Here is a 14,030-nt window from a genome sequence, read left to right as displayed (position 1 = left end):
AGGGTTCTGTCGGGTGGAGCAGTAGGGCTTCAGAGCAAGGAGGTCTGGGGGCTTTGTTAGGACCCCTGGGGGATTTAGGGGAACTGGAGGGCTGCAGATGGGTTGACGCGATCATATACTGCCCAGCGGGGTTTTCCCATTTTGCAGTGAGGGAGACTGAGGCCCAGGAATGTGGGGCTCCTGACCTAGGATCCCGGGACAAAGTGACTCTGCAGACTCTGGAGTGAGCCAGGCCCCTGGCCCTCGTGTTCCGGACTGCCGATGCTTCAGCCCCTCTGCTCTGTCTCCGCTCCATCTCCTGGCCTCTCAGAGGCCAGGAAATCCAGCGGGTGGAACGTTCTCCGTGACCCTCAACTCCTGCTCCTGGATTCTTGCTGTGAGACTTTCCTCTCCAGGCCTCAGTTTCTCGGGCTGCACAATGAGGGGGCATAATCCCAGTCCCTGCCTGCTGCTGAAGAGACATGAAAGTACTTTGGGCTCTTAGTAATAAATAATAATGATTTTAATGGTTATATTTATAAGCACCTTTAAGGTCCCAAGGACTGTGCTGAGGGCTGGGGTAGATAGAGGATAATCAGAGAGCTACTCTGTGCCTCAGTTACCTCACCTTTAAAATGGGAATTAGGATTGTGAGCCCCAAGTGGGACAGGGACTGTCTCCAACCTCATTAACTTGTATCTGTCCCAGTGCTTAGTAAAGGGCCCGGCACATAGTAAGCACTTAAAAAATACCCTAAAGAAATTCAGATTGGTCTCAGTCCCACTTGGGACTCACAGCCTGAGACAAGGGAGCTTTTTCGGGGTGGTGCCTGACACTTGGAAAACCACTTCCTTCCTTCCGCTCTTCCAAGTAAGGAACTTCAGGAACACACTGATCATCTGTCACAAGGCCTGATGATAATGATGATGATAATGGTATTTCTAAGTGCTTTCTATGTGCCAAGAACCATACTTAGCTCTGAGTAGATACAGTGCAATCAAATTCATTCATTCATTCAATCATTTATTTAGCATTTACTGTGTGCAGAGCACTCTACTAAGTGCCTGGGAGAGTAAAATACAATAGTAAACAGGCACATTCCCTGCCCATAACGAGATTGAAGCCTACAGGTCAGACACAGTCCCTATCCTACATGGGGTTCAGAGTCTAGCGGGGAAGGAGAACAGGTGGAGAATGGGTATCAAGTCCCTATTATATAGATGAGGAAACTGAGGCACAGAGAAATGAAATAACTTGCCCAAGCCCTCACAGAAGGCCAGTGGCAGAGCCGGGATTAGAACCCAGGGTCTCTGACTCCTAGGCCTGGCCTCTTTCCAATAGGCCATGTCATTTGAGGAATGTGCTGAATAGTATATTGATGGTGATGATGGCATTTATTGAATGCCTACTCTTTGCCAAGCATTGTGCTGTGTGCTGGAGTAGATACAAGATCATCAGTCCCTGTTCCACATGGAGTCCACAGGCAAGAGTAGAGAGAGAACAGGTATTTTATCTCCTCTTCCTGATGAGGAAATGGAGGCCCAGAGAAGTAAAGTAACTGGCCCAAGGTCACACAATAGACATGTGATGGAGATAGGACTAGAAGCCAGTCTCCTAGCTCCCGGTCCTGTGCTCTTTCACTGGGCCACACTGCCCAACCAGGGGCATGAAACTCCCATTTGGGGCAGGGGTGAATGGAGGTGATCTAGGGGGCCTGAAAGCCCTCAGGCCCTATCAGACATCTGGTAGCAACCTCCTTGCTCCTGCTGCTCTCTCCCACCCCCCAGCAGGCCTTCCCTTAGAGGTGGGGAGGAGAGGGGTTGTTGGCTTGAGATTAAGCCCCTCTAAACTAAGCTCATTGTGGGAAGGGAACATGTCTACCAGCTCCATTGTATCGTACTCTCACAAATGCTTAGTGTAGTGCTAGAAAGCACCTAGAAAGCACTCAATAAATACCACTGAGCAGCCCTTTTGGAAACAACTCCTCATCCATTTAATTAAAGAAGCCACCTGGTGAGTTTTGAGGAAATTACAGCATTCCCCTTCTCCCTTCCCTGCAGCTCATTTTTGACATTCCATTCAGATCAGAGCTGATTTCCAAGGCCTTCGCTTGGCTGCCCGGCCCTGCCCCCCTCAAACCCCCACTATGGGCTTTTGCCATCTAATCGGGCCCTCCAGGGCCAGCTGGCCAGAGGGCTGGGGACCGAGTCTCAGACTGCGAGGCCCAAACACAGGTTGACCCAGCTGGCCAAGCTCCTGGCTGCCCCTGGACCTCTGCTTCCCCCAGGCAGCGGGAGAGGTTATCCCACCCCAGAAGCTCGGGCGGGGGCCTGGGGAGAAAGGGAGGCCAGCCTGGCCCTTGCTCCCCACATTTCAAAGGCCAGATCTGGTTATTTTGTATCTACTTTAGTGCTTAGCACAGCACTTGTATATAGCGCTTGGCACATAGGGGCTTCACAATTATTATTATCATTTCACCTAGGCAGGCTCCCTTCCAGGCTCATGAAGCAGCGTGGCTTAGTGGTTAGAGCACGGTCCAGGGAGTCAGAAAGATCTGAGGTCTAATCTCGGCTCTGCCATTTTTCTGCTGTGTGCAGTCCTTGTGGGCAAGTCCTTTCATTTCTCTGGACTTCAGTTACCTCACTGGTAAAATGGAGAGTAAGACTGTAGGTCCCAGGGACTGTGTCCATCCCAGTTAGCTTGTATCTACCTCAGTGCTTAGTACAGTGCCTGGCACATAATAAGTGCTAAACAAATGTCAGTTATTTTTAATATTATTATGACTGCCAAGGAGTTCAGATATGGGGCCAGGACATGGTGTAGCGAGGAGCCTGGTTGACTGTTCCCATTTCACAGATCAAGACTCAGAACCTGGTTGAGGCGGGAGGGATGGGGACTCTTCAGACTGGCTTCCCTGTCAGAGAATTTAAATGTCCCATCCTCCATCTCTCCAGAAATGGGAGGAGAGAGCTCAGGAGTCCCATCTTTCCTCCCTCCCTCCCAAAAATTAGAAAAGGGAAGGAAGTGGCTTTCAAAGACTGTGATGTTCAGGAAAAGCTACTGTTCAATGGCTACATCATTGCCTCGGGGTGGTGGAGTGGGGAAAAGACAGAACCCAAATGAGGCGTAGGAAAGCCTCGCCCCTCCCCCTCACGGGTCCTCCCCACCACCACTTTCCTGAGTGCACACCAGCAGAGGCCTTGTGGGAGCCACACCAGTGTTAGCCACAGAGAAACCACGGACCAGAAGGGTAGTGTCCTGTCGGGCTGAACTGCTTACCAAAGTGGGAGTTGTCTGGACTGCCCAGAGAGGAGGGAAAGGGAGGCTGCCCCGGTGCCCCTAGCCAGAGGAACTCAGGGAGGTCCGTGATCGGCGGCCTGCCAGCGGGCACAAGCTCTGCCCGCCTCCTCCCTCCCTGACCTGCGCGGATCTCGGCCGAGAGGAGCTCACACAGTCAGAGTGAAAGACGGGGTCCTGGTTCTCTCTCCACCCCCTCTTAGTGGCGGTGGCCATGACCCTGGGTGGTCTGGACTGCCCCCCCCGGAAACCTTTTCATGCCCTACTTTCTGTTCCCGGGCTGCATCCCACAGGCTCGACGTCCCCGGTTCTGGGGGTCCCCGAACCGAGCAGCACTACCGCAACTGGAACCCTCCCCTCCTTGGGAACCTGCCTGACGACTTCCTCCGCATCCTGCCTCAGCAGCTGGACGGTGTGAAGGTGAGCACGGTGGGTCTTGGGGGGCCACGGGCGGGGCATGGAGCCCAACTCCCGGGGCCACTGAGAATGGCTGGGAGAAGCGACGAGGGGAGGCCGGGTGCTGGGGGTTGGTGGGGCGGATGGGGTCGCAGAGAACCTTCCCCCCTGGGCGGGGGAGTCCGTTAGGCTGGCCGGACTGGGCTGGGAAGGCGGGGGATTGGGTTTATGCCATCACGCTTGTTTGGCTTCCCGATTCTCCAGTATTGGGGCTCGTTGTCTCATGCCACCAAGGTATCCGAGGGAAACAACCCCAAACAGGAAGCCTAGGTTTCCTGGATATTAAGATTTCCTGCCCTGCTGGGATGGGTCAACATCAGGGCCCAGAAACTCACATGGTGGGCCCCAGAGACCTCTTCCCCACCACCCCCGGGGCGGAAGAGGAATCCCCCGAGGCTAGGCTAGCGGAGATGGGAAAGGGGATGGGGAGAGGGGGCGGGGAGGGGCCAGTGGACTGTGGGAACTGAGGGAAGAGACAGGACAGGCTTTGTTCAGCTGCCTCCTTCAGAGACGTTAGTGTAGACCCACTCTCAACTCTCCCCAGGTAATGGAAGCAGACCTGGCAGTGTGTGCTCAGTCAGCCAGTCAATTGTATTTATTGAACGTTTACTGTGTGCAGAGCACTGTACTAAGTGTTTGAGAGAGTCCAATATAACCATATTACAGACATATTACTTACCCACAATAAGCTACAGTCCAGTGCAGTGGGGAGAGGGTGAGGAAGAAAGGCGGGGGGGGAACCACCAAAGAGAGAGAGAGAGAGAGTCTGTTAGTGGACAGAGTGTGGGCCTGGGAGTCAGAAGGACCTGGGGTCTATTCCTGATTCCGTCACTTGTCTGCTGTGTGATCTTGTGGGCAAATCCTTTCACTTCTCTGGGTCTCCATCACCTCATTTGTAAAATAATAATAATAATAATAATGTTGGTATTTGTTAAGAGCTTACTATGTGCAGAGCACTGTTCTAAGCGCAGGGGTAGGTACAGGATAATCAGGTTGTCCCTCGTGAGGCTCACAGTCTTCATCCCCACTTTACAGATGAGGTAACTGAGGCACAGAGAAGTTAAGTGACTTGCCCACAGTCACACAGCTGACAAGTGGCAGAGCCAGGATTCGAACCCATGACCTCTGACTCCCAAGCCCGGGCTCTTTCCACTGAGCCACGCTGCTTCTCTAAAATGGAAATTAAGACTGTGAGCCCCATGTGGGACAAGGATTGTGTCCAACCCGATTAGCTTGTACCTACCCCAGTGCTTAGGACAGTGCCTGGCACACTGTAAGCATTTAACAGATATCCCAGTTGTTACTATTATTACTGTGACCTCCAAGGAGGTCAGATGTGGGGCCAGGACCCGACGTAGCAAGGAGCCTGGTTGCCTGTTCCTATATCACAGAACAGTGTGTCTCTGCAGAGCACCCAGCCGGGGCCGGGGGAGGCTGACCAGCCGCGCCAACCCCCGGGGCCGCTGGACCAGGAGCACAAGTGGAAGCAGTACCTGGAGGATGAGCGGATCGCCCTGTGCCTGCAGAATGAGGAGTTCATGAGGGAGCTGCAGAGGAATCGCGACTTTCTCCTCGCCCTAGAGAGAGGTTCGGGCTGTTGCAGGGGTTGGAATTTATGTCCATAACTGTAATGTATTTATTTATATTAATGTCTGTCTCCCCCTCTAGATTGCAAGCTCGTTGTAGGTAGGGAATGTGTCTGCTTCTTGTTATATTGTACTCTCCCAAGCTCTTAGTACAGTACTCTGCATTCATTCATTCATTCAATCGTATTTATTGAGTGCTTACTCTGTGCAGAGCACTGTACTAATAGCTTGGAAAGTACAATACGGCAACAGAGAAAAACAATCCCTACCCAGCAATGGGCTCACAGTCTAGAAGGGGGAGAGAGACAACAAAACAAAACAAGTAGACAGGCATCAATTGCATCTGTACACAGTAAGCACTCAATAAATATGATTAAATGAATGAATGAAAGGGCTACTGGGCCTGTGTCTCCTGCTAACCCAGACTCTCAGATTCCCAGTCAATCACTGGTATTTATTGAGCTCTTACTGTGTGCAGAGCAATGTATGTGGTAAGCTCTTGGGAGAGCACAGGGTAAGGGTTGGAAAGTCTTTTTAGATCGTGAAGTCACAAGGGACAGGGACCGTGATTAATTCCCACCTGTGTATTTTCTCCCAGTTCTCAGTACAGTGTTCTGCACACAGTAAGCGCTTAATAAATACTCCTTCTACTTGGATCAGTAGGGCCGGGGCAGGGGCTGGAGCCGGAGGACATAGGCCCTGGTAGGGTTGATCCTCTCTCCTCACCCCAGACCCCTCCCCAGGCCATCTTGCAACCCCGACCCCCAGTTGTCGTGGTTCTGCCAGAGCTGCCGGAGTTCCAGCCTGCGGAGAACTTCCGGGAACTAACCCGCAGTTTCTGCCTTCCAGATCGGTTGAAATACGAGTTTCAAAAATCCAAATCCAACAGCGCAGCCGTCAGTAACAACTTCACCTTGTCATCTCCTCTCCCAGGTATCCACTTCCCTCCTCCCCTGGGGAGGGTCTGTCCACACTGCCCACACTGGGGCTTCACCCACCCCTCTGGACAGCCCAATCTGGGAGTCGGGCTGCTGGGCAGAGGGGGCAGGCAGAGGGAGCTGGACAGAGGGGACCAGACTGGGAGCAACCTGCCTCTGCCCCCCACCCCTTTGCTGCCTCCCAGGTCCCCCTGGCTCCAGGCACGAGGTGGCGTGTGAAGGCAGGCGGACCTTCCGACCCAGGGCTGGTGGCTGCCGAGCGGCCAGTGGCCCGGCATCAGCAAGCCGGAGGGCCTGGGGGAGTGGGTGTGGGCTCCGGGCTCTGCTTCTGGGTCTATGGGAAGGAGGGGCCCCAGTTCCCCGAGGGCAGCCCCAAGCCCTCCGTGCTCACCTGGCATCTCGTTCCAGGGGATGGCGCCTCAGGCAGTGGTGAGGTTGGCAGCGCTGTGTCTGAGGATGCCTTATTCCGGGACAAGTTGAAACACATGGGAAAATGTGAGTCCTTGTGTACTTCGTGGTACGGGGTGGGTGAAAGGGCCAGCAACCCTGGGCTCCCTCCACCTTCCACCTTTTCCTCCTCCTTCAGCTCTTTGCTCTTTCCCTTCCCCCAGAACCGCCCCAACCCGCTCCTGCTTCAGGCTGCTCTTCGACAAGTTCCTTCCTGAGCCCCAGGGCTCGGACGGCCATGGGGCCCGTTTGCCATTCGCGGGTGCCCTGGGCCTCTCCCAGGCGAGGCATGGTGGCTCCCAGCCGGGCGAGTGAGTCAGGCCACGACGCCTCAGCAAGCCTCCCTCCCTTGGGGGGATATGCATCGATGAGTCAGGGAATCCTTGTGCTGCCCCTGAGGACCCCGGGCCGGCTGCCCTCCGGCACAAGGACCCACCAAACTAAACACCGACCGCCCCTTCGCCCGCTGACGGCTGTGCTCGGGATGACCGGGTCCGTTCCCTTCAGCCTCGCTGCCCTGCCCAAGGGTTGACTTGGCCCCAGGATGCGGGCAGGCCCTGCCCCGCCTCGGGTGGATGTCGGTTCGGCAGCCTCCCTCGGCCCCAGGCAGGGGCAGCCAGCACGCTCTGATGCCTTCCTGCCCTGTATGCTCCCCAGCCACCCGGAGGAAGCTCTTTGAACTGGCCAGGGCCTTCTCAGAGAAGACCAAGATGAGGAAGACCAAGAGAAAACACTTACTGAAGCACCAAACGTATCCTTTCGTGTCCCGAGGCCCGGCCGAGGGTTGCCTTACTGCCACTGAGACCTGCAGTCCATGGCGGCCTGCCTTCTCCATCCCTCTGGAGCCCTCAGCCCCTCACCTGACTTCCTAATCCCCGATCGATCGTGGTCTGGCCGTTAGCTTTCCCTGCCCGTGACTACCTGGGCCTCACTTTGAATTCCCACACTCCACTCTAGACTCCTAGACCTTGCCCCAGGCAGGGCCTCAATGGCTCTGCTCTCACCCCAAGTCATCCTGCATGGGAAGATGCAGCCCGAGGCAAATGGAAGACCCTGGGAGTGGATGCCTCCTGCCCCCAGCCTTGCAGGCCTGAGATCCCTATGTAGGCCCGGGAGGGGCCTCAACCGTTGTATTCTGAGCAGAACTGAAGACAAATAGGGGATGGAAAAGCAGGATGGATTTGTCCGTCCCACCGGAAGGGGTGCCCCTCCCCAGTGTGGGCCCTGCTGGCCGCTGGCCTTGAGGATGCTCATGAGCCAGGTTTGGCCCTGAGTCTGGGCTGTGTTTACCATATATGCGGAGGACCAGCCCGGCTTCCTAGATGGCACTTTGGCTGGCCACCAGCTCCAGAGACTAGAATCTGGTGAGAATCTGGGAGGGAGGCGAGGCCTGGAGTCCCCAGCTGGGATGGAGGCCAGAAGTATGGAAAGGGGCAGGAGCAGCCCATTGACTTGAGGGATGGAGCCGGGGAGGGGAGGTCGGAAATCCCCAGCTGGGATTTGGGCCAGAGGTCTGGAAGGAGGCAGGAGCACCCGGTGATGACTTGAGGGATGGAGTGGGGAAGGGGGGCCCTCGTTCCTGCACTGGGGTTGGCCCAGCATCCTCCAGTGCCCCAGACAAAGTGCCGTAGGCTGGCTCGTAAAGAGGGCATTCCAGGGTGGGAGACAGGCAGGGAGGGTGGGTGGGCGGGGCTTCCCTGGGACAAGAGTAAAGAGGAGCCCTGGGGTGAGGCGGGCACTGCCAAGCAATTTTCCTGAGTGCAGAGGCAGGCTGGGGACAGGAGCATCCACTGCCAATCTGCTGGACGACGTGGAAGGCCATATGTGGGGTAAGGTTTGGCTCCGACCCAGCCTGGGAAGATGTGCACTCCGTCCAGCCTTTTGCCTGAGGGTTGGTGGGGGTCTGATGGTTCTGGTCCCTGGCCACTGGGACCAGCATCTTTTTATCACTCTGGATCTGAGGAAAACCGGAAAAAAATTAGAACCCAAAACAGTGTGTCAGCAGCCTGGGTAATAGTAATAATAATAATAATGATGACATTTGTTAAGAGCTTACTCTGTGCCAGGCACTGTACTATTCATTGCTAATAAGTAACTCCATGGCACACACAAGCCCAAGATGGCTGTGAGCCCCTCTTGGCAGAAATGCCTGTGCCGCCCATGCGTCCATGGGCACCAGCTCCATGGTGTCTTGCCACTGCCCAGGAGTGAAGCTTCAGGTTGGTTCAGTGCATATGGACAGAGGCTCTGCGTAAGGAAGATGCTGTGAGATTGGGGCTCATTGGGCTTTCAGGATCTTGTAATAATAGTAGTAATAACAATAATAATAAAAATCACGATAACAGTGGTATTTGTTCAGTACTTACTATGTACCAAGCATTTTACTAAGTGCTAGGGTAGAAACAAGATAATCAGGTCCCACATGAGGCTCACAGTCTAAGTAGGAGGAAGAGCAGGTCTTGAACCCCCATTTTGCAAAGGAGGGAACCGAGGCACAGAGAAGTTAAGAGACTTGTCGCAGGTCACACAGCCGACGGGTGGTGGCGTTGGGATTAGAACCCTATATAGAACCCGTATAGGCAAGAGAGGTGAGACCCATTCTGTACAAAGTTTGGTCCTGGAGAGGTGACGTGACATGGAGGTGATAAGACAACACTACTTTCGTGCTATGGCCCCTGCTCAGCCCCCAGTAGGTGCTCAGTAAATACTGTTGACCAAGGAGACCTGAGTCCCATTGAGGAAATAGGAGACCCTGGAACCTGTTTGGAAGATCCGGGGAGGGGAGGGGAGGGAGGCTAAAGCATACTCAAAGTTGATAATCCTTTCACGGATCAATCAGTGGTTCTGAGCACCTGCCGCATTTAGAGCGCTGTAGTAAGCGCGTGGGAGAGTACAGTAGACTAGACATGATACCTACTTGAGGATCTTACACTCTCAAAGAGTTGCCCATATGGGGATGTAAAGTAAGTGGGGAAACTCCTGAGCTTTTTTATGCAGTGTGCAGGAAGACCTCTTGGAGGAGCTGAAAGTGAAGCAGGACTGAGAAGAGAGATTTGTTCACTGACGTATTCTCTGTCTGAATTTCAGATGAAGATTTCCAGAGAAAAAAGCAGGAGGCTGCCAAAGAGGAGGAAGCTCCCAGGGAAGGACAGTAAGAGGTAATCATAATGATAATTATGGTGTTTGTTAAGCGCTTACTATGTGCTGAGCACTGTACTGAATACCGGGGGAGATACAAAGTAATCAGATCCCATATTGGGGTTCAGAGTCTTACGTAGGAGAGAAAACAGGTATTGAAACCCCATTTTGCAGATGAGGGGACTTGAGGCACAGAGAAATTAAGTGATTTGCCCAAGGTCACACAACAGACGAAGGGCAGTGCCGGGATTAGAACACAGTCCTCTGATTCCCAGTCCCGGGCTCTTTTCACGCTGATTCCGGTAAGACTGGGAACTGGCAAGATTGCAAAGAGCTAAGACCGGAAGCTTCCTGGGTCAATCTGCCCTCTGAGCCCCCCTTGGGCCTTGAATCCAGGACTGGCGGGCTTTGGCTGGAAGCCTTTAACGGGGGCCATTTTAGGACTCTGAGGCAGAGTCCTCTGAGGGCCCGGGAAAGGAGTTTGAATGGGGGAAGTCAGCAGGGAGGAAGCACCAGTGGCAGGAGTTAGAGGTGGTCAGAGATGGCCAGGGACAGGCCTGACTCAGTGGGACAGACAGAGGGGTGGGGGTGACAATGACCTGAGTTTGGATCCTCAGAACCTTGGGCACCTGGAGATTCCCACTCAAGGAGCCGCCATTCCAGGGAGTCATCTTCATCGGCAAACTCTCCCCGTGGGGAGGGAAACGATGCTCTGGCTCACTGCTTGCCAAGAAGGCAGGAATCAGGGCGATGTTGGGAGAGGGAATCTCTGGATTGTAGACTCGCTGTGGGAGAACGTGACTGCCAACTCTTGTATTGTACTCTCCCAAGTGCTTAGTACAATGCTCTGCACATAATAAGCGCTCAATAAAAACCATCGATGATGAGGGAATCAAAAGCAGCTAGATAGAGAAGGAGAAAACTGTCTCTGGAGTATAAGCTCCTTGTGGGCAGGGAATGAGTGTGTTGTATTGTTGTGTTGTACTCTCCTGAGTGCTTTGCACACAGTAAGTGCTCCATAAATATGTTTGATTGATGGATTGATTGACTGAATGATGCAGTGGTCGAGGAGCCTTCAAGTCAGGCACTTAGTGGGAGAGAGGTATTTCTAATAGCCAAAGCACACCCCCAGGGGATTCTAGTAAAAATAATAATGATATAATAGACACAATAAATAATATACCTGTTCTCCCTTCTCCTTAGACCGTGAGCCCCAGAAGGGACAGGGACTGTGTCCAACCTGATTAATGTTATATCTACCCTAGTGCTTGGATCAGTGTTTGGTCCATAGTAAGAACTAAACAAATGCTATAGCCCTCATAATAATCATAATGATAATCTAAACTGTAAACTGTTGTATTGTCCTCTTCTAAGCACTCAGTACAGTGCTCTGCACACAGAAACCACTCAGTAAATACCACTGATTGAAATAAATGCACCACTGATTGAAATAAATGCTGTATTTGTTGAGCATTACTACATGCCAAGCACTGTTCTAATTGCTAGGGTAGGTACCATACAATCAGATCAGGCACTGTGCTTGTCACCTATGGGACTCAGTCTAAGAGGGAAGGAAAAAACAGGTATTTAGGGCCCATTTTACAGATGAGAAAACTGAGGCACAAGAAGATAACCACTTGCCCAAGATCATCCAGCAGGCAAGTGTTGGAGCTGAGGATTAGAACCCAGGTATCCTAACTCTGGGGCCTGCCAACGCTTCGTGCTCGGAGACACTAGAACTTCCTTTCCACAAAGAGCAGGAGCAAACTCATCTCTTCCCTTCCTTCCCTCTCCTCTCTCCTCTTCCCTTCCAGAGACCAGCTCCTCGGCACTGAAGGTGACCGGGCCGGGGGCGGAAGCAGAGGCCAACTCCGACGGCCGGCCCGACCCTTGGCCATCCTGCAGTGCGATGGAATGTGCTTGTGGCGTGAGGTTTCCTCCACCAGGATTGGAAACCCACCTTCCTCTTCCTCCCGGATCCCGGCCGCCCCAGGCGGGCTTGGGCCTTTGGAGTTGCCGCCCCGGGATTGGAAGAAAGATGCTCAAGTCACCAAGGAAAAACAGCCCCTCATAGCCTTCGTAACAGCCAAGCTGTTCCGGGGCGAGTGGAAGCGGGAAACACTTTTATAAAAATGGCTTCTGGGGACAGCCCAACCTCCCCGCCCTTCCTGTCAGAGACACAATTATGGAGACCGGAGTCTGGCCCGGGGCCCTGCTGCCAGACCCTGTCACCCAAAATGAAGAGGAGGCATGAGGAGGCTGCTGAAGCCCACTCCAGCAGCATAGTTTCCACCTCATTCTCTCCGGGCGATCCACTCACGTCAAACTGCCAGAGGCCCTGCCTACCTCCCACCAACCTGCCAGGCCTTTCAGCGAGGCTGGAGAAATTGTCCCACCTTGCCATATTCCCCAGTCCAAAATAGCTCTGTAGGGCCCCGACCGGCTCCCTCTCCCCTCCTGCCTCACTCTTCCCTCTCTGCCAGATGAGAAGGTGCAGTGCGAGCTGGCAGGGAGAGGTGTGGGACCCAGGGGTAGCGGAGCTCTGAGATGGCCCCAAAGCTACCCCATCCCCATCTGGAGCCCGTTGCCCAGAGCCCAGAGAGGTGATGGTTCTGGAAGATCCAGTGGCTGTTGAGAGGCGCGGGCTTGACCGGGAGATGTGAGGCCCCCTCTTTGGTCCGGTACCCCAGAGTAAATGGGCCGATGAGGCCCTCCAGGAAGGCTCCGAGGGAGTGGTACCTTCCCCAAGGGAGTTAATGAGACCCCGTTCTCCATGTGCTGCTGATCGCTTCTCTCCCGGATGGAGGTTTCCCAAGGCTGGGAGACTCCCGGGACTGGAGGGACAGAGGTGGCTGGGCCGGAGCTTCCCACCCTGGCACAGTCCAGCCTAGCAACTCGGGGCCGCCCCACAAGCAGCTGGCTTCCGGAGAAGGGGCTCCGGGCAGTGGGCCATTTCTGCAGCTGAATGGGGTTGTCCGGCAGGCTTCCCGGGGTGGACTGGAAGGGGCTAGGGAGCTGGCAGAGACCCCGGAGAGCGGGGTCTGCCCAGGCCACGGGCCTGGTGGTGGCCCTTGCCCAAGAGTATTGGGAAGCCCCAGGACACTGACTGGGAAGCTAGGTCAAGTGAACCGTGGGCATTGCTTCCCCAGAAAGGTGGGTGGGTCCACCCGGGACTCTGGTGCCGCTGCTGGAGGAGGGGGACGAGCGGCGTCCCCAAAAACCTTCCCCCACCAAGGGGCATCTGCCGACCCCGCTCCCGACGGCCAGTCTGCCGGCTCGCCCGGGGCCTGGCTCTCCCCACTAAGTCTGGCCACGCTGGGCCAGGCCAGGCCTCCTGAGGGCAGCTGAGCAGGGGGACCTTCCAGATAGAAATCGGGTCCTCGGGCAACAGCCGAGACCAGAAAGAAGGCACCTCTCTGTCCCTCCCAGGCGTTCCTCGGGGTTGGCTCGTCCCACGGATAACCCAGAAAACGAGGTCACCGTGAGCCTCATCGCTGCCCTCCCTCACCCTCCCAACTGTGCCGGTCTCCCCGCTCCTGGGGGTTGGAGCTTCACTGATCCCTTCTGCCCGCCCAGGAAGTACCGGGTCCCAGGCTGGGCATGGAGCGCCACTGTTTTGAGGAGGAGAGGGTGGCGAGAAGGGGGTGGGCCCCTGCCCCCAGGCCAGACCCGGAGCTCCATTCTTTCGAGGCAGAATGAGGAGAGGGGGACAGGCCCCTGGGCCAGCGAAAGATGCCGAGCTGGCGCTGACAGCAGGCCAGTGGCTTGAGCTGGAATCCATTCTGGTCTGCAGGCTGGCGGGCCCCACGCCCAGGAATTTGCCTGTAGCTACCGCAGGGAGAGGAGCCGGTTGTGAAATGTAACCAAGTTTGGAAGTGTGTGCGGAGGTTGCTAGGGGTGAAGCTGGCCCTGGGCCACGGGAAACAGAAGGCGGGCTGGCTGGCTGGCTGGCTGGCTGAAGGCGGGCGGGCGGGCGGGCGGGCTGACTGGCTGGCTGGCTCGGGAGCTGCTAATTCACAGCTTGGGGGCCGGGGCCCTCCCTCCGGCCTTCCCCTGTCCCCCCCTCAACCGCCACCCCTACCCCCTGCCTTTTCCATTTGCTTTTCCCGCCCCTCTGGCTGCTGCCTGCCACTCCCAGGCGTGGAGCCTGGCCCAAGCCTCCACCCAGCAGGCTCTGGCAGCCAGGCCT

The 14,030-nt window shown here is 55.2% G+C and overlaps 1 protein-coding gene across 1 annotated transcript in view; it reads left to right on the top strand.

The window, feature by feature from the left end:
* CUEDC1 (CUE domain containing 1) overlaps positions 1-13,813 on the top strand; it is a 74,564-nt gene extending 60,751 nt beyond the window's left edge. The window contains exons 4-11 of the mRNA XM_029082251.2: positions 3,570-3,696; positions 5,142-5,319; positions 6,168-6,251; positions 6,665-6,751; positions 7,361-7,454; positions 8,474-8,532; positions 9,791-9,861; positions 11,656-13,813. Of these exons, the coding sequence (XP_028938084.1) occupies positions 3,570-3,696; positions 5,142-5,319; positions 6,168-6,251; positions 6,665-6,751; positions 7,361-7,454; positions 8,474-8,532; positions 9,791-9,858 (697 nt within the window). The 3' untranslated portion in view covers positions 9,859-9,861; positions 11,656-13,813. The remainder of the gene's footprint in view (positions 1-3,569; positions 3,697-5,141; positions 5,320-6,167; positions 6,252-6,664; positions 6,752-7,360; positions 7,455-8,473; positions 8,533-9,790; positions 9,862-11,655) is intronic.
* The last annotated feature ends 217 nt before the right edge of the window (positions 13,814-14,030 follow it).

Source organism: Ornithorhynchus anatinus, chromosome 17 (assembly GCF_004115215.2).
Source record: "Ornithorhynchus anatinus isolate Pmale09 chromosome 17, mOrnAna1.pri.v4, whole genome shotgun sequence".
Lineage (NCBI taxonomy): Eukaryota > Metazoa > Chordata > Mammalia > Monotremata > Ornithorhynchidae > Ornithorhynchus > Ornithorhynchus anatinus.
Note: the sequence above shows the minus strand (reverse complement) of the source record. Positions and strands in the feature narration are given on the sequence as shown.